This window comes from Aquarana catesbeiana, linkage group LG03 (assembly GCF_042186555.1).
Source record: "Aquarana catesbeiana isolate 2022-GZ linkage group LG03, ASM4218655v1, whole genome shotgun sequence".
Classification (NCBI taxonomy): domain Eukaryota; kingdom Metazoa; phylum Chordata; class Amphibia; order Anura; family Ranidae; genus Aquarana; species Aquarana catesbeiana.
Window position 1 is genome coordinate 280,875,673 of NC_133326.1, and position 19,334 is coordinate 280,895,006.

Genomic DNA, 19,334 nt, shown 5'->3' on the forward strand with positions numbered 1-19,334 from the left:
TGTTCTCAAGATATGGGGCACCTGTGCATGCTCACTCCTGAGCCGACCTTGTATGTCTATGAAACACACAGAGCACGGCTCGGCCATGCCCCCACCTTACTGGCTGTGATTGACAGCAGCGGGAACCAATGGCTCCCACTTCTGTATGTATGCCGATGAGGAGAGAGCCTCGGCTCTCATGCACAATACTGGATCAGGTTCAGGTAAGAATAAGGGGGGGGGGGCTGCAGGGGAAGCTACATGAAGGTTTTTTACTTTCATGCATAGAATGCATGAAGGGGTAAAAAATCTTCTGCCTTTACGAACACTTTTAGAATATTTCTAAACTAAAGGCATTTTGCTGTAATGGGTAAAAATATCCTAAATCGAGATCAAAATGACTGCTAGCTGGCTACTAGAAACCGTTGGAATATGTGGCTTACTAACTACTAACAGCACCCAAACTTATGCACATTCCAGATCTCTAGTCCATCAGATTTAACAGATAAAGAAATGTGTATTGGCTAATGCAGCTAGTATGAACAAACCATGAAGGGGCTTTAATGCACATAGCAATTTTTACATTTACAACCATATATCATCGTATCACATTAATTTTCCCGAAAACTTGCCATCACACATAGTAAATCAACCCCTAAAACTGGAGAGTGCAAAATCTGGTGCAGCTTTGCATAGAAACCAATCCGCTTCTAAGGTTTTAATTTCCAAAGCTTAATTGAACACGCTGAAGTTAGAACCTGATTGGCTACCATGCACAGCTGCACCAGATTTTGCACACTGCAGTTTTAGTACAGTAAGTCTCTCGCAGAGTGAAAAATCTGCATTAGTATTGTCCTGGTACTATCATCACTTAGTGACAGCTTTCAGATAGATGATGGCCATCTTCACTGGTTCCCTATAGTTAAAAAAAACAAATGTGCTATTAACGCAATCATTGGAATGCAGTCCTAGGTTATCTACAATGTATTTCATCTAATACATTTTGTAGTTTTGGTACTGTGAGTTGAAGGCCAACTCTACCTGCAGCTGGAAGAAGGGAGCTTTGATTGGCAGCTTCTAATGCCATTTACTTGTAAGCCGTGGCTGACATTTGAGAGGGCAGTGTTACTGTAAGGTCAACGAGCCTTCAAACTGGCAATTGTTTTTGCTTTAATTTAAACTACTCCATCATGACAATGTAGCTAGCACTGGGACAAACTTAGACTTTTGTTTATCTGGTACCCGACACAAGGGAGCTTTGTGTTTGGAACCAGAGACCTATAGCTTTCCCCCAGCTGTTTAGGGAAACTATACTACAGTAAACCCAGCAGCTACAACTACCCATTTGCACATGCCTATAGAAAAAACATTAATTAAAAAAAAAATGTCATTAATCTAAATCATAGATTGTCCATTTCTTTGCAGGACGTCACCGGTGGGTCGATTACACATCTGAGATGAATGGAAAATATACTTATTGGAATTTGGATGGAAGCATGGTGCCCCCTGAATGGTAAGTGCATGTTACTCTACATACAGTTATTTTTGTAACAGAGGGTTCTTTTTTTTTTTTTTTTTTTTTTTTTTTTCCCCACCCCGAAATTATTTTTGTTGCCTTGTTCTTCACTGTGGTCAGCTCAGGAGAGGTATAGGGCTTATCTTCCTATCAGATCTGCTTTCCTGATGATGACGGGTAATCTGATAACTGGTGGGCGAAATATTCAAAGGGGTTGTAAAGTCAGCAGGTTTTTTATCTTAATACATTCTATGCATTAAGATAAAAAGCCTTCAGTTTGCAGCAGCCCCCCCTAATACTTACCTGAGCCCCATCTCTGTCCAGCGATGCCCACGAGTGTCTCGGCAGTCCGAGACTCTCCCCCCTGATTGGCTGAGACACAGCAGTGGCACCATTGGCTCCCTGGTGCTGTCAGTCAGCTAGCCAATCAGGAGAGGGAGGGGGCAGGGCCAGGCCACGGTTCTGTGTCTGAATGGACACAGGGAGCTGTGACTTGGCTTGGGTGCCCCCATGGCAAGCTGCTTGCTGTGGGGACACTCGACAGGAGGGAGGGGCCAGGAGCACAGAAGAGGGACCCGAGAAGAGGAGGATCTGGGCTGCGCTGTGCGAATCCACTGCAACAGAGTGAAAAACCTTCTGTAGTGCTGCAGCCCCCCCGGTTTACTTACCTGGAACGCTGTCATCCTACAGCCGAGAACGAGCACACCAGCTCTAGCTGGTGTCTCGTGTCCTGATTTGATAGATTGATACCAGCACAGCCATTGGCTTCTGCTGCTGTCAGTCAAATCCAATGATGCGGCGCCGGGGGGGGGGGGGCAGGGCTGAGTCCTGCATTCTGTGTGAATTTACACAGATGCAGGACTCGGGAGCGTGCCGGCATTAGTGTCCACCTTAGGAGAGCCTTCTCCAACGTGGACACTCGATGTGGGGAGGAGCCACCAGCACTGCTAAGGGACCCAGGAGAGAAAGACCAGGACACTCTGTGCAAAATGAACTGCACAGTGGAGGTAAGTATGACATGGTTTGTTATTAAAAAAAAAAAAAAAAAAGTAAAGAAAGAGGATGCAGGGAAATGCATGCTGTGCACATTCCCCGCCAACAAGCAGCACAGTAATGACATTACCAAATCTCACTCCAGATCTCCTTATAATGTAAACACAGGAGTGCTTAGGTACAATTACATACCGGGAAGTGCACTGTTAATTTTTTTTTTTTTGGAGAAAAAAATGAGACAAAAAAAAGACCAAGAGGTCACCGTCTGTATTCCAACATTACAAACAGTGCAGTATGAAATGTAAAAGCGTGATCAAGGCAGCTAAAATAGACCACAAGAGACGCATAGTGAAGGAGAGTAAAAAAAAAAAACTTTATGAAATAATAGTAAAAAGGCAAGATCAGAACATATTGGCGCCATAAAGGATAATCAGGGGAAGTTAGTTACAATTGACAAGGAGAAAGCAGTTGTATTAAATGCATTCTTCTCCTCAGTTTTTACAAACTAACAGGAGGAGTATAATAAACAAGACTGTATAGTTGGTAACACAATACGGAATGTAGCCTTGTGGCTAACGGAAACCAGTGTTTAAAAAAGACTTGATAAACAGCTACATTTCTTTGAAAATAACCCAAATCAGTGTATATTATTTGGTCTGCAGGAAAGTTACATAGTCCACAAACTATGGTATATATCTGAAAAATTGATCAATCCTGATGTAATGACAGCCTATCTAATTTCTTGAGGCCCAAAAATGTCATGACAGTACAAAAAAACCCAAATTACTTATTTTTGGAAAATAGACAGTCCATGGTGTTTAGTAAGAGGCATGGCCAGTTTTTTGAATGTCATTATTTTATCATAATTTTTGGGAAAAATAAAGACATTAAAAAGAAAAAAAAATTATATATATTTTACACATGGGTGAGGCGGTGATCAGGAACACTGACTGGTGACGAGTTTGGGGGGAAAAACGTTTTTTTTTTTTTTAATAATGTTTTATTTTTTACACTTTGACCAGAGCAATATAATAGTAACATTGTACTACTCTGGGTAAGTGATTGATTTTTTTTTTTTTAACGTTGTTTACTTTGCTATATGCAAGCATTTTACTGAATGAAATCGATCATGATCACATGGCATAGGCTGTGATTAGTCCAGTCTGTACCATGTGATCACTGTGACAAATCACAGCTAGCAGCTCAATTGTACACAGTGGATAGCTTCAAAGGAAGCCATCCAATGTTTACAACTGTCATGTGACCTATTGTGATTGGTTACAGTGGTCACATGGTATCGTCAGCAGGCCCATACAGTGATCAGTCATCCTGCCACTACACGGGAACACACAAGGCGTGATCCGGGAGGGCATTTTATGACGTCCACCCGGATCGGCAAGAGGCCTGGACCTGGTGTCATTCACCTATAGGCCGGGCGGGAACCGGTTAAAGACTGAAATGGTACCAGCTGATTGGTGAAAAGCCAGTATTCAAAAAAGGGCCAAGATATAAAGTATAACAAAAAATCCAAGGAGAATTCCAAGCTCTACTTAACGACCAGCCTGTGACCAACCAGATTAACCTGTCTAACAGTATGCGTTTAAAACAGACCATTTTTTGTACCCAAGATATAAAGTATACCTGGAAACTACATACCAGGCAACCCTAACATCAGTAGTAGTAAACTATTGGAGGGGATGATAAGTGAACCTATCCAAGAATTTGCTGTTTAAAAAAGGGTAATGTTTATTAGTAACCAGCATGGAGTTATGAAATATTGTTCTTGCCAGACCAACCTGTTAACCATCTATGAGGACATAAGCTGTAATCTTGATAGAGAAATGCCTGTAGGTGTAATATATCTGTATTTGCATTAAAGCGTTCAATACAGTGCCTCATAAAATTACAATTGTGCATTGGCTTGGATGATAGTGTATGTACCTTGATAAGAAAACTGGTTACAGGAGTAAGGGTTGTGCACTGGCAGTGTGTCTCTATCATTATCATTATCTCTATCATCATCATCTCATTTTCTCCCCTCGTCTTTCAGGACAGCACCTGGAGAGAGCACAGCTCCACCCACCTTTCCCAGGAAACACTGCAGTCAGTTTTTTATTTTTTCTTTAAAGACCGGACACTTCCACCATGGCCTCAGTTGTAGTGTTTCCTCCGTCATGGTGGAAGCGCTGCAGGGAGCCAGGGGTGTGCTGCGCCGTCTCCAGGTGGAGAGAGTTTGGGGCATACCGGTTGTTGTTTTCTTTCTGTTTCACAGGCCAGCCCAGCTTCCTCCGTTTACGTGCGGGGGTTGCTCCGGGGTCCTCCCCTCTTCATACCCGGCGAGGGTCAGGCTGCTGGGGGTCCACGCTCCTTCAGACCGGCGGCTAGCTAGGGAGGAGCGGCGTCTCCTCTTCATCCCCAAAGCTTAGCCTTCCGGGTTCCGGTGGCGAGCGCGTCACTACGGCCGGGGGCGGAGCCTCTAGCGACGCGGCTTCCGGTTCCGGCCGTTGGAATGCAGGAGGGGAGGGCAGGTCTCTTCCGGCTGATGTCATTTCCGGCCCTCGCAGCGGCGAGTGGACCGGGAAACTTTAAAAGCAAGCACCAAACACCATTGCAAATCCTGACAGTATGGAGGAGGAACAATCGGTGGTGGCAGGAGCAGGAGCCACAAATGTCAGCCAGGCCCAGGTAAGCGGGGACAGCGGTCTCTGTAACTTACTCTATGGGCATGTTTTAGTTCCCTCTTTGGAAAAATTTTTAAAGAGCCTGCAACATTCTTCCTGTGTATTGAAGCAGGAAGTAAATGTGTTTTAAGATTGTGAAGTAAATCTGTGGGGGGATTTACTGGCTGAGTATAGGAGGGGGGGTTAAAGTGTTAGCTCCTCCATTTCCTTTTCAGCATGCTGTTTGTTTATAGGTTTATCTGTTTGTGTATTTCAGAAGGCAAAAGAAAAGACCGAACATTCGTCTTTTTCTGTTAAAAGAAAATGCCCATCTTGTAAAAATGTGCTTAAAGAGTCCTGGGCAAAAGTGTTATGCAAGGGATGTATTGCAGACTTAGTGAAGGAGGAAACCACTCCTAGTGCACCTGTGGTTCAGCAGGATTTACTGGGCTCGTTTAGGAAGGATTTGGCTGATACTTTTGAGTCATTTAAATCTTACCTTGACAAACGTCCAGCCGCAGGCAGCTCAGTACCTTGTTCCCAGTCTTCTGTTTCTGCATATAGGGGTGACAGTGACTCGGAGGAGGAAAATCGTAGCGTGGCTATGGAATCGGAGGAAGAAGCAGAGGAAGAGAAAGAATCTTCTTCTTCTCGATACAAATTGTCTCTAGAGGAGGTGGATGATCTGCTAAAAAATATCCACACTACTCTAAATATTACAGAGGATAAAACCCTGCTGTCGTTACACGACAAAATGTTTCAAGGCATGGGTGAAGTCAAACACAGCATGTTTCCGGTGCACAAGTTTCTGTCAGAAACAATTAAAAGAGAATGGAAGGACCCAGAGAGGGCCCCCTTCTTTTCTAGATCCCTCAACGCAGGTTTCCCTTTGAGGAAGATAGCACACAGGTCTGGAACAAAAAGCCTAGACTGGATGCGGCCTTCTCTCAAGTGTCAAGAAACGCTGACCTTGCGTTTGAGGACATGGGTATCCTCAAGGATCCCATGGACAAGAGGGCTGACTCCCTGCTGAAGAAAGCTTGGGATTCCACCCTAGCAAATCTAAAGCCAGCTATGGCATCAACAGTGGTAGCCAGAAACCTGGAGCACTGGTTGGAACAACTGAAAGCTCATATCGAGGCAGGTACACCTCGTAAGGATCTTTTGGAGACATTACCAGTGCTTATGAAAGCAGTTGGATATATAGCAGATGCTTCGGCTGAATCAGTTAGGATGTCGGCCAGATCATCTGCTCTAATCAATTCAACGCGCAGAGCTCTATGGGTCAAGACTTGGACCGGGATACAGCCTCTAAGACCAAGTTATGTGGTTTACCCTTTGAAGGGGATTTGGTTTTTGGCCCAGGTCTTGAAGCCATTCTTGAAAGAACGGCCGACAAGAAGAAGGCCTTCCCCATTAAGAAAAAGGTGGTTCCTCAGGGCAACAAAAATTTTCGTCCTTTTCGGAAAACCTCAGACTCAAAGGAGACAGGATATAAAAGACCTTGGAGGTCTCAGAGAGGCAGGGGCAAGTCAGGGGTACTCTTTGGCCCCCCTACCCCAAATACAGTGACTGTCCTCCGTCTGTGGGAGCAAGGTTACAGACCTTCTTCCCACAGTGGCAGAGGATAACAGACAGTCCGTTTATCCTCAAATCTATAAGGGAGGGTTACGGACTGGAATTTGCCCAACCCCCTCCGGTTCGGTTTTATATAACTCAGGCTCCCATTGATTCAGAAAAGCTTACAGCAATGTCGGCAATTCTTCAGGAGTTAATTCAGCAGAAGGTGGTAGTAAATGTTCCCCCCAAAGAAGTGGAACAGGGGTGCTATTCGCACATCTTTCTGGTAAAGAAGCCTTCAGGCAAGTTCAGATTTAATCCTGAACCTGAAGATTCTCAACAGAGCGGTCAGGTACAAGAAGTTCAAGATGGATACGATCTTTTCGGTAAAGGGTCTCCTGACCCTAAACTGCTTTATGGTATCCATAGACCTGAGAGATGCATATCTCCATGTGCCTATAGCCCCAGCATCACAAAAACACCTCAGATTTGCGATCAGGATAGAAGGGTCTATCATACATCTGCAATTCAGAGCTCTCCCTTTCGGGCTGTCTTCCTCTCCAAAGATATTCACAAAGATTCTGGCAGAGGCCTTAGCCCCTCTCAGAATAGAGGGAATCTCGATTGTCCCATATTTAGACGATCTGCTAATATTTGCCAAAACAAGGCACATATTAGAGAGGGATCTTCAAAGGACAAGGAGTCATCTGGAGAGCCTGGGGTGGTTAATAAACAAGGAAAAATCGAACATGATCCCATCACAGGCATAAACGTTTCTAGGTTACACTATCGATTCCATACAGGAGAAAATATACCTCCCAGAGGAGAAGATAGTAAAACTTCAGAAAGCGGTAAAAAAGACCCAGACAAACCTGCCAGTTTCTATCAGGGCAGCGATGTCTGTCTTGGGGCTCCTTACTGCAGCAATACCTGCAGTACAGTGGGCACATTTACACGCAAGGGAACTTCAACAGACAATTTTGGAAAATTGGTCCTATGGAGAGTCCCTAGAAAAAATGATAACAATATCCCCCCGAGTTCAGAGGAAGCTCTGGTGGTGGAGGAGTCACTCCAATCTGGACAAGGGCCTGCTCTGGTGTTTTCCCCAGGAGAGGAGATTAACAACAGATGCGAGTTCCTGGGGTTGGGGCGCCCACCTGGAAGGACAGATGGCTCAGGGGAATTGGACAAACAGGAAGACCAGGAGATCCTCCAATTGGAGGGAGCTAAGGGCTGTTCTCCTAGGACTATGGGCTTTTGAGAAAATAGTCCAGGGTCACCATGTTCAAGTGCTATGAGACAATGCCACAGCAGTGGCATATGTTACGAGACAGGGGGGCACGAGAAGCAAGGTCTTGCTAGCCTTGTCAGTTCAGATGCTATCTTGGGCGGAAAGCAACGTAAAGTCCCTAACAGCGGTACACCTAAAAGGAGAGCTGAATCTAGTGGCCGACTTTCTAAGCAGAGAAAGGATACTAGAGGCAGAGTGGAGTCTAAACAAGGAGGTATTCCAGGAATTAACAGAGAAATGGGGAACTCCTCAGATAGACCTGTTTGCATCCCACAAGAATTCAAAGGTGAAGGCCTATTACTCACTAAACGGGCAAGATCAGGCGAAAGGATTGGATGCGCTGGCACAACCATGGAACTTCCACTTGTGCTACGCCTTTCACCCCTTTCAAATGATCCCTTTGGTGTTGAAAAAACTACAACGAGAGACCACAAGTATGATCCTAGTGGCTCCTTTTTGGCCCAAGAGGCCCTGGTTTGCAACCATACAGAGGATGGCAGTGGAACCACATTGGGTTCTTCCACTTCGAAAGGATCTATTATCCCAGGGACCCCTTCAGCTTCCAAATATCAACCAGCTCAGGCTGATGGGGTGGTTACTGAGGAGCCGCTTCTAAGAGGAAGGGGCTTCTCGGATAAGCTGGTGTCAACCCTGTTAAGTAGCCAAAAGAAGGTTATCAGGGGTATTTATTTTAAGACATGGAAGAGGTTTAATTCCTGGTGCATGACTAGAAAATGTTCACCACAGGAATTGCCCTCAATATTAGAGTTTCTCAATGAGGGTATGGAGATGGGGCTGGCAGCCAGTACCCTGAAGGTCCAGGTAGCTGCCTTGTCGGTGTTTCTCGAGAGAAAGTTATCTCAGGAACCATTTATAGTTAGATTCTTCAAAGCATTGGCCAGGCTTAGGCCGGTACCTTTTAAATCTTTTCCTAAGTGGGATTTATCTCTGGTGCTACAAGGGTTGATCAGAACACCTTTTGAGCCCCCACAGGAAGCGACTTTAAAATTATGGACGCTTAAGCTATTTCTTTTGGTAGCAATTACCTCAGCCAGAAGAATAAGTGAGTTGCAAGCTCTATCTATAATAGAACCCTTTTGTTTGATATTTCCAGACCGGGTAGTGCTGAAAACTGACCCGGGTTTCTTGCCAAAAGTCGCAACCTTTTTTCATAGGGCACAAGAGATAGTTTTACCTACTTTTTGTCCTACACCATCCAACTCTAAAGAGGAGGCTTTTCATACCCTGGATGTGAGAAGATGTTTACTCCATTATTTAGAGATTACGAGAGAGTTTAGGAAGACAAATTCTCTTTTTATTCTTTTTTCTGGATCACGCAAGGGTCATTGTGCTTCTAAAAGCACTATAGGAAGATGGCTAAGAATGGTGATCAGTGAAGCCTACAAAGCTTCAGGGGCTGATCCTCCAACAGGGGTAATGGCCCATTCAACAAGGGCAATAGCAACGTCCTGGGCGGGAAGAGCAGGGGCCTCTCCAGGTCGGATCTGTAAAGCGGCCACGTGGACAAGCTTCTCCACCTTCACCCGCCACTACAGGTTGGACTTGCTATCAGCAGCGGAACAATCGTTTGTCAGGAAGGTCCTGCAGGCGGTGGTCCCACCCTAGAATAAGTACTCTTTTATCATCTCCAGGTGCTGTCCTGAAAGACGAGGGGAGAAAAACCCTAGTTAGACTTACCGGTAACGGTATTTCTACGAGTCTTTCAGGACAGCACCGATGACCCGCCCTAATTGGTTTATAAAAATGTGGTGTTATTGCTATGTTCTGCTTATCTAATTTCAGCATGGCTGGAGGTACTCTATGAACAACTGAGGCCATGGTGGAAGTGTCCGGTCTTTAAAGAAAAAAAAAAAACTGACTGCAGTGTTTCCTGGGAAAGGTGGGTGGAGCTGCGCTCTCTCCAGGTGCTGTCCTGAAAGACTCGTAGAAATACCGTTACCGGTAAGTCTAACTAGGGTTTTTTATTATTCTGCCACTAACTTCCTTTAAAAGCCTACGTGTGCGTGGAAAAATAGGCTTTTTTTTTACAGCCCTGGCCAAAAGTTTTGAGAATGACACAAATTAATTTTCAAAAAGTCTGTTGCTTCAGTGTTTTTAGATCTTTTTTGTCAGATGTTGCTATGTATACTGAAGTATAACTCTAAGCATTTCATAAGTGTCAAAGGCTTTTTTTTTTTTAACAGAAAAGTTTTTATTTTCTCCAGAAGGAGAGTAATTGAACATATAACATAACAATAGAGAACAACAAAGTGCTGCTACATAATATGCATATACAATTGTGGTGAATAATTTCAAATCAGACTAACTTAAGTCATTCTAATACAGAGTTGTGTATAATTCTTAATAAACGAATTATAAATAATAATACATTCATAAATACACATCTTTAGGTTAATGCCTTTTCAAGTATCTAGTGTAGGGTGGCAATACCTTCGGTTGAGAATCAGGTGGTGGTGCTAATCATATTTACTTTATTTTATTAGAAGGGGGGGGGAGAAAAAGGAGAGTGAGGGGGTGGGGGAGAGAGACAGGGAAAGGGGGGGGGACGCAGCAGATGAAGAATGCAGCACACTTCAAATAAAGTATATCGACCTTACTGGTGAGACCAGGCACCCCAAACCTTCGAGAACTTTTTTGGGCATTTGCAGTTAATATAGGTAAGTTTGTAAAGTGGTAGTGTGGAATTAACTAAGGCTTTCCATTGAGCGACTGTGGGGGGGGGGTCAGGCTGCTTCCATATAAGCAGTATAGTTTTCCTAGCATAGAACGAGGCGTAGAACACAAACAATCTTTTATGGGTATTAGTTATGAGGTTGTCTTACTTTTGGGAGTATATGATAATCGGGTTACCCACCAAATTAATAACATTCACAACTTCTAACCAAAACTGTTGTATGATAAGGCACGACCAGACGACATGTATAAAGGTACCTAGGTCTCCACTACATTTCGGGCATCTGTCAGATAATGTCGGATATATTTTAGACAATCTCTGTGGCGTATAGTATGCTCTGTGGAGAAATTTGAGCTGAATATAGCGTTCTCTCGCCGAAACCATGAGGGGAATGTACTGCTGCAGTCCTTCCTCCCAATCGTCAGCTGCAAGGGCAGGCAAGTCCTCTTTCCATTTGTCAAAAAGCTTAGTCCCCCCAGATGGCTCTTCACTTAGTATCTGCAAATATAGGGAGGATAAAATGCGGTCCACGTTTTTGGAAATCAGGAAAGTCTCAACTCCATGTGAGTGTAAAGTGATCCCGCCGGGTATTGGGCCTGTATCGCATGACGCAATTGCAAATATCTAAATATCATTCATGAGGGGGAGTTGAAAGTCATTTTTCAAATTATCATAAGAAAGCATCCTCCCCTCTGACATCACATATTGTAGTATTTTTATCCCATATCCTGCCCACAAGGCCGGATCCCGAACTGTTTGAAGATGTTTCAGTTTGGGGTTACCCCATAATGGCGTGTATGGGGATACAGAATTTGGTTCAGTAAGTTTCCTAGACATTTGCTCCCACACTCTAACTGTCGTGTGCATTGAAGACGTCATGTCTGGGTGTGCTTTAGGGCCCCTAAACATCAAATTACTCAGCGCCAAATAGGATCCCAATATAGCAGCCTCCAAGTTAACCGCTGGATTGGACTTTGGCTGGGAGAACCACCAACGAACAGTTACAACAACCGCTGCCCAGTAATATTTTTTGAAACAGGGGAGTGCCAGACCCCCCAACGACAAGGGAAGCTGTAAGGTGGTTCGGGCAACTCTAGGGGTTCGTCCTCCCCACACAAATGTGTTAACTATTTGATCCAGCTTAGCAAAAAAGAAATTAGGGATGGAAACCGGGGTATTACGAAAGACCTAAAGGAACTTGGGGAGGAATGTCATCTTAAGAAGATGAATCCTTCCCACAGGTGAAAGGGGAAGGGATTTCCAAGTCTGACATCTGGTGACAAGTTGCTGTAAGATCGGATAAACATTATCTATTAAATATTGAGATGGATCTCATTGTATTTCAATCCCCAAGTATCTGAACTTAGATACCATGGCCAATGGTACCCTCGGGTCTACCGGGGTCGGGGTGCGAGATAATGAGAATAGGGTCGATTTGGTCCAGTTGATCCGAATGCCTGAGAAAGATCCATAGCTGTTAATAAGTTCCAATGCCGCCTCCAATGAAGCAGATGCATCAGGAAGATACAGCAGCACATCATCAGCGTATAATGAAAGTCTTTCAGTCAAAGGACCAACCGCTATGCCCTTAACCATCGGGGATGCTCTAAGTAGGATAGCCAGGGGTTCAATAGCCAGGGCAAACAGCCCCGGGGACAATGGGCATCCCTGTCTGGTTCCCCTGCCCAGGGAGAAGGGGGAGGAAAGTATCCTGTTTGTGCGGATTCGTGCAGTGGGACTATTATAGAGTAGTTTTATCCAAGAGATAAATTTGGGACCAAAGTTAAACCTTTCAAGGACCTGCCACAAGAACTCCCACTCAACTGAATCGAAGGCCTTCTCGGCATCTAAGGAGGCCACCACACCTGGGAGGTCCTTTTTCCCGGCTAAAGAGATGTTGGTGTATAGTTGACGTAAATTAATGTCAGTACCCTTAACCAGCATGAATCCTGTTTGGTTGCCATGAATTATAGAGAGGATGACCGAGTTGAGCCTAGTGGAAAGTATTTTAGTGGTTATCTTGGCATCCACGTTTAAAAGCGAGATGGGGCGATACGAGACACATGATGTAGGGTCTTTATTAGGTTTGGCTATAACTACAATAACTGCCTCCAACATAGAGGGAGGTAGGCAGCCCTCCCGTAGCATCGTCAGGAGTAGGCTATGGAATTTAGGGACAAGAAGATCATTATGTGCTTTATAAAACTCTGCTGGTAAGCCGTCGGGGCCTGGAGTTTTTGCTGACTGGAGTGCCCTCACCGCCATTTGGACCTCCTTAACAGTGATCGGGGCATCTAATGTATTACGAGCCTCTTCTGAGAGTTGTGGGAATTCTATTTGGTTCAAAAAATCGTGAAGGTCCTCACTGGTAAAGGTGGCATTAAAAGTATAGAGATGTTTGTAATACTTAACAAATTGGTTGTTTATGCTAATGGGGTCAGAACAGAGCTCTCCCTTATCGGTGTCAAAGGCTTTTAATGACAATTTACATAAAGTTTATGCACAGAGTCAATATTTGCAGTGTTAACTCTTCTTTTTCAAGACCTCTGCAATTCGCCCTTGCACGCTGTCATTTAACTTCTAGGCCACACCTGACTGATGGCAGCCCATTCTTGCATAATCAATGCTTGGAGTTTGTTAGAATTTGTGGGGGTTTTGTTCATCTGCCTCTATAGGATTGAGCACAAGTTCTGGGATTAAGGTCTGGAGTTTCTTGGCCCTAGACACAAAATTTTTATGTTTTGTTTAGAGGTCGACCGATGTGGGTTTTTCTCTGGCCGATGCCGATATTTAGAAATCGCGGTGGCCGATGGCCAATATATGATGCCGATTTTTTTTTTTTTTTTTTGGCCGTTATGTTAGGCTGATTTTTTTTTTTTTTTTTTTTTCCCCTTCATCTCATAAAATCTAACAGTTAGACCCCTTTCACACTGGGGTGTTTTTCAGGCGTGTTTGGGCTAAAAATAGCGCCTGTAAAATGCCTGCAAAACGGCTCCCCTGCAGTCTGTGTGAAAGCCTGAGTGCTTTCACACTGAGGGGATGCGCTGGCAGGATGTTAAAAAAGAGTTCTGCAAGCAGCATCTTTGGAGTGGTGTATACCGCTGCTCCACCACTCCTGCCCATTGAAATGAATGCACACCGCTGCCGAAGTGCCTGCAAAGCGCTTTGGCAGCGGCGCATTTAACCCCTTCCTCGGCCACTAGCTGGGTTATAAGCGCCCCGCTAGCAGCCGAATGGCACCGCTAAAATGACGATTAAGCACCGCTAAAACTAGCAGTGTTTTACAGTCAACGCCTGCCCGTTCCAGTGTGAGAGCAACCTTAAGTAAGTGATACAGAAATTTTTTTACATTTAACCACTTGCCGACCGCCACACGACGATGTACGTCCAAACTTTGAATGGGGATATCGTTGTTATGGCAGCAGCTATCTGCCATAACCCTGGTATCCCCGTTTTCGTGCGGCGGCCGGCTTTCAGATAAAAGTGGTCCCTGCGGCGGATTCTCCGCGAGATCACTTTTATCAGTGGCGGGAGAGGGGGCCCCCCCCTCCCGCCGCGATCCGGTGCCCTCCGCCGCTTACCGGAGCCGTCGGTAGTGGCGGAGGCGATCGCATCTGTCTCCGTCCTGTGTCTGGAGACGAGTGAGGCTAAGATGGCGCCCACTCATCTCCATGACACTGCTAGGCGGAAGAGACGTCAAAACGTCACTTCTGTCCACGCCTCTTAAAGGCACATTTTTTTAAATGACTTTTTTTTTTTTTTTTTTATTGCATTTTAATGTAAATATGATACATATATGAAAAACGGTGGTCAAACCACACATGTGAGGTATCGCCGCGACCGGTAGAGCGAGAGCAATAATTCTAGCCCTAGATCTCCTCTGTACCACAAAATATGCAACCTGTAGAATTTTTTTAAACGTCGCCTATGGAGATTTTTGAGGGTAAAAGTTTGACGCCATTCCACGAGCGGGCACAATTTTCAAGCGTGACATGTTGGGTATCACTTTACTTGGCGTAACATATTTCACAATATAAAAAAAAATTGGGCTAACTTTACTGTTGTCTTATTTTTTTTTTTTATTCAAAAAAGTGATTTTTTTCCAAAAAAGTGCGCTTTTAAGACCGCTGCGCAAATACGGTGCAAAAAAAAGTATTGCAACGACTGCCATTTTATTCTCTAGGGTGTTGAAGAAAAACCATATATAATGTTTGGGGGTTCTAAGTAATTTTCTAGCAAAAAAACCTGTTTTAAACATGTAAACACCTAAAATCCAAAACGAGGCTGGTCCTTAAGTGGTTAAACATTTAACAAAACAAACCTCCAGTCAGTTCACTTGTATGTATAATTTAGATTAAAAAAAAAAAAAACTATCTTAAATATTAAATGCACAAAAACAGGTAATCAAAACTTTTGGATGAAAAAAATGGGCTAACTTTACTGCTTAGTTTTTTTTTTTTTTAATTCATTGGTGTATTTTTTTTTTTTTAAAAATTGCGTTTGAAAGACCGCTGCGCAAATACTGTGTGACATAAAATATTGCAACAACCGCTATTTTATATTAAGTTTAAACATTGTATCTTTTTAGTTTCTTTTATCAGATTTGGCAGGCTGCCCAAACAGGAGAGAAGTCTTCACAGAGACTTCAGGCAACTTGCATTGACTTCTATTAGGGCCCTTTCACACTGGGGCGGCGTCGGTGGTAAAGCGCCGCTATTGTTAGCGGCGCTTTACCGTCGGTATGCGCCCGCTAGCGGCCGAGAAAGGGTTAAAACCACCCCAAAGCGCCTCTGCAGAGGCGCTTTGCCGGCGGTATAGCCGCGCCGTCCCATTGATTTTAATGGGCAGGAGCGGTATACACTCCGCTCCTTCACTGCTCCGAAGATGCTGCTAGCAGGACTTTTTTTTCCCGTCCTGCTAGCGCACCGCTCCAGTGTGAAAGCGCTCAGGGCTTTCACACTGGAATTAAAGCAGCTGCACTTTCGGGTCGGTTTGCAGGCGCTATTATTAGCGCAATAGCGCCTGCAAACCGCCCTAGTGTGAAAAGACCCTTACAGAAGTCATTTGCAAGTCACGCTGAAGTTTTCATCGGCCTTTTTTATCAGCACAATTGGCCGATGCCGATTTAATTAAACGCCAAATATCGGCCGATATATCGGTCGACCTCTAGTTTTGTTCCCCAAGCCACTTGGTTATCACTTTGGGCTTATGATAAGGTGCTCCATCATGCTGGAAAAGACAGTTTGTCACCAAACTTTTCTTGGATGGTTGGGAGCAGTTGCACTCGGAGGATGATTTTGTACGATTCTTTATTCATGGCTGTGTTCTTAGGCAAAATTGTGAGTGAGCTCACTTCCTTGGCTGAGAAGAAACACCATACATAAATGGTCTCAGGATGTTTTACTGTTGGCATAACACAGGACTGATGGTAGCGCTCACCTTTTCTTCTCCGGACTAGGTTCCTTTTCTGGATGCCCCAAACAATCGGAAAGGGGATTCATCAGAGATTACTTTACCCCAGTCCTCAGCAGTCCATTCCCTGCACCTTTTGCAGAATATCAGTCTGTCCTCGATGTTTTTCATGGCGAGAAGGGGCTGCTATGCTGCTCTTCTTGACACCAGGCCATCCTCCAAAAGTTTTCGCCTCACTGTGCATGCAGATGTATTCACACCTGCCTGCTGCCTTTTCTGAGCAAGCTCTGCACTGGTGGTGCCCCAACCCCACTACTGTAGGGAGACGGTCCTGGCGCTTTCTGAACTTTCTTGGGTGAAGCCTTCTTCACAACAATTGAATCTCTCTCCTTGAAGTTCTTGATGATCTGATAAATGTTTGATTTAGATGCAATTTTAGTAGCAGCAATATCCTTGCCTGTGAATCCCTTTTTGTGCAAAGCAATGACTGCAGTGCACATGTTTCCTTGCAGGTAACCATGGTTAACAGGAGAAAGAACAATGATTTCAAGCACCACCCTCCTTTTTAAAGCTTCCAGTCTATTCTAACTCAATCTGCATTACGGAGTGATTTCCAGCCTTGTCCTCGTCAACACTGACACCTGTGTTAACGAGAGAATGATGTCAGCTGGCACTTTTGTGGCAGGGCTGAAATGCAGTGGAAATGTTTTTTTGGGATTAAGAGATTTTTTTTGTTTTTAAGAATCTTACTTACCTAGGTGGATGCAGCATCGGTGCCTCGAACACTGAGACCGAGTGAACAAACACTGCCGATCGTTCAGTTCTCAGTGCTCTCTGCTTCGCCACCTCCTCGCTCACTGGAGCGCTGGGCTGTGGAGGGGTGACAGCGGCCGGCTCAGGCTCCCACCAGCTTGCTAAGAGCCTGAGTCGGGTGGCAGTCCAGGGATCTGGCGGATCCAACAGACGTCCCTAGGAGCAGCTGAAAGAACATCCAGTTTGCATGAGGCCTAAAGAGTGAAAAGCCTCTTTGTAGAGAACTCGGACCCTCATGCAAGTAATGTACTGTAGTTAGGGATATGTAGTTCTCAGAGAAGGAGATTCAAAGCATCATGTGACATGTGCTAGCACTGCTATTGCAGATTCTGGTTACATTTTTGGAGTTCTAATTAGATTAATTTGAGTCTGATTTCTGACTTTTGTACATTTACATTATTCCCTGGTAACCATTATCAGACGATCATTGTTTTTTAAATGCCATTACTATTAAGAGTGTAGTCTTCTTAATTACTAAATGAGTTGGATGAAGCTAGAGCAGATATGACAGTTGTTTGGATTCAAACTGTGCAGTGAAAGTGGAATCCATTGCTTGGTGCACAGTTGTCAAGGATTTAATTAATGGTTGGTTTTGGTAAACATTGAGACTGATATTCACATTAAACCTTTATATCGTGTACAGTTTTGTTTGACAATGAGAACATCTGCTACTGTGGAGACCAGAAGTGCCACATATTGTTCCGCAATAGACCAAAATCCTACTAATGTAACGGTGGGATAGATTCCAGGAAATAACATATTGCTGCTTGTCTAGTGGAACTAGTCCACAGTGGCAAAAGCACAACTTTGCCTTGTATATCCATGGCAACCACTCTGATAAGCCATGGTGTCCAGTTATTTCTCACCGCTGCACATTGCATTGTAAACAAGCTATCATGCTAGATGTTTGCTCCTGTAATACTGCTGATTGCTAATAAGCATGCCTTGAGATTACAGCCACAGCAACTGAGTGTCTGGTTAAAGGTTTAACCACTTCAATACAGGGCATTCTAGCCCCCCCCCCCCCCCCCCCCCCCCGCCCAAGCCAATTTTCAGCTTTCAGCGATGTCGCTGTTTAAATGACAATTGCGCGGTCATGCTACACTGTACCCAAACAAAATTATCATTTTCTTCCTACAAATAGAGCTTTCTTTTGGTGGTATTTGATCACCTCTGCGGTTTTTATTTTTTGCTAAACACATAAAAAAAGACCTAAAACTTTGAAAAAAAAAGTTTTTCTTTGTTTCTGTTATAAAATTTTGTAAATAAGTACGTTTTCTCCTTCACTGATGGGCACTGATGAGGCTTCACTGCCGGGCACTGATGAGCATGGATGAGGTGACACTGATGGACACTCTTAGGCGGCACAAATGAGCACTAAAACGCAGCACTGATGGGTACTTATGGGTGGCATGGATGGACACTGATGGTCATGGATGGGCACTGATAGGTGGGCATGGATAGGCACTGATAGGCAACACTGATATGCGGCACAAATGGTCACTCATAGGCAGCACTGATGGGCACTGATAGGTGGCACTGATTAGGAAGCACTTGCAGGTATTGCTGGTGGGCACTGATTGGCATCGTGTGGGCACACATTGTCATCCATGGCCACCAGGGATGCCATCCCTGGTGGCCATCCCTAGTGGTCCGGAGTGGGCATCCGAGGGGGGGCTGCGCTGATAAACAATCAGCACAGACCCCCCCCTGTCAGGGGAGCCACCTCGCCGAGTGAGGAAAAGCCGATAAACGGTTCTCCCTGTTTACATCGTGATCAGCCATGATTGGACATGGCTGATGACGTGGTAAAGAGTCTGTAGGAGTTGCAGTGTGTCAGACGGCGTGCATCGGCTTGTTATCCTGACCACGACATATGACGTCCGGTCAGGATATCGCAACCACTTTGCCAACGTTATTTTGTTATATGGCGGGCAGCAAGCGGTTAAAGGGTAACCCCACTTGGGGTTAATAGCAAATTTAAACCATAATAATATAGCACAAACAATTGTGACACAAGTGTCAGGGCTGGGCTCTCAGCTCTCCCTTCTCAGTGCTCAGGTTGCTCAGCTGTCAGTTAATTGCCAGCACTCATCGTTTCACTGTGGCTCACCTGGTGATCATTTCCTACTCTTCACTCCAGCCCACAGCCAGCCCCTTCTTGCTATTTAGCCCCTTCCTGACCAGCCGCCGCAGTTATACTGCGGCACGAGTCGTCATAGCTGTACGTGGTCTCTTTAAGACGCTATAGCAGGCGCGCGCGATTGCTCGTGACAGAGCGAGAACCGGGATGTGTGTGTGTGTAAACAAAAATGCCGGTTCTGTCGGGAGAGGAGACAGATCGTGTGGTCATACTAAGTAGGAACAACAATCTGTCTCCTCCTCCTCGTCAGCCACACTCCCCCCACAGTTAGA

General features: G+C 44.8%; 1 protein-coding gene across 1 annotated transcript in view; it reads left to right on the forward strand.

Moving 5' to 3' along the window:
• The window catches only part of NDUFA12 (NADH:ubiquinone oxidoreductase subunit A12), a 48,930-nt gene that overhangs the window by 15,822 nt on the left and 13,774 nt on the right, over window positions 1-19,334 (forward strand). The window contains exon 3 of the mRNA XM_073620170.1: window positions 1,405-1,492. Within this exon, the coding sequence (XP_073476271.1) occupies window positions 1,405-1,492 (88 nt within the window). The remainder of the gene's footprint in view (window positions 1-1,404; window positions 1,493-19,334) is intronic.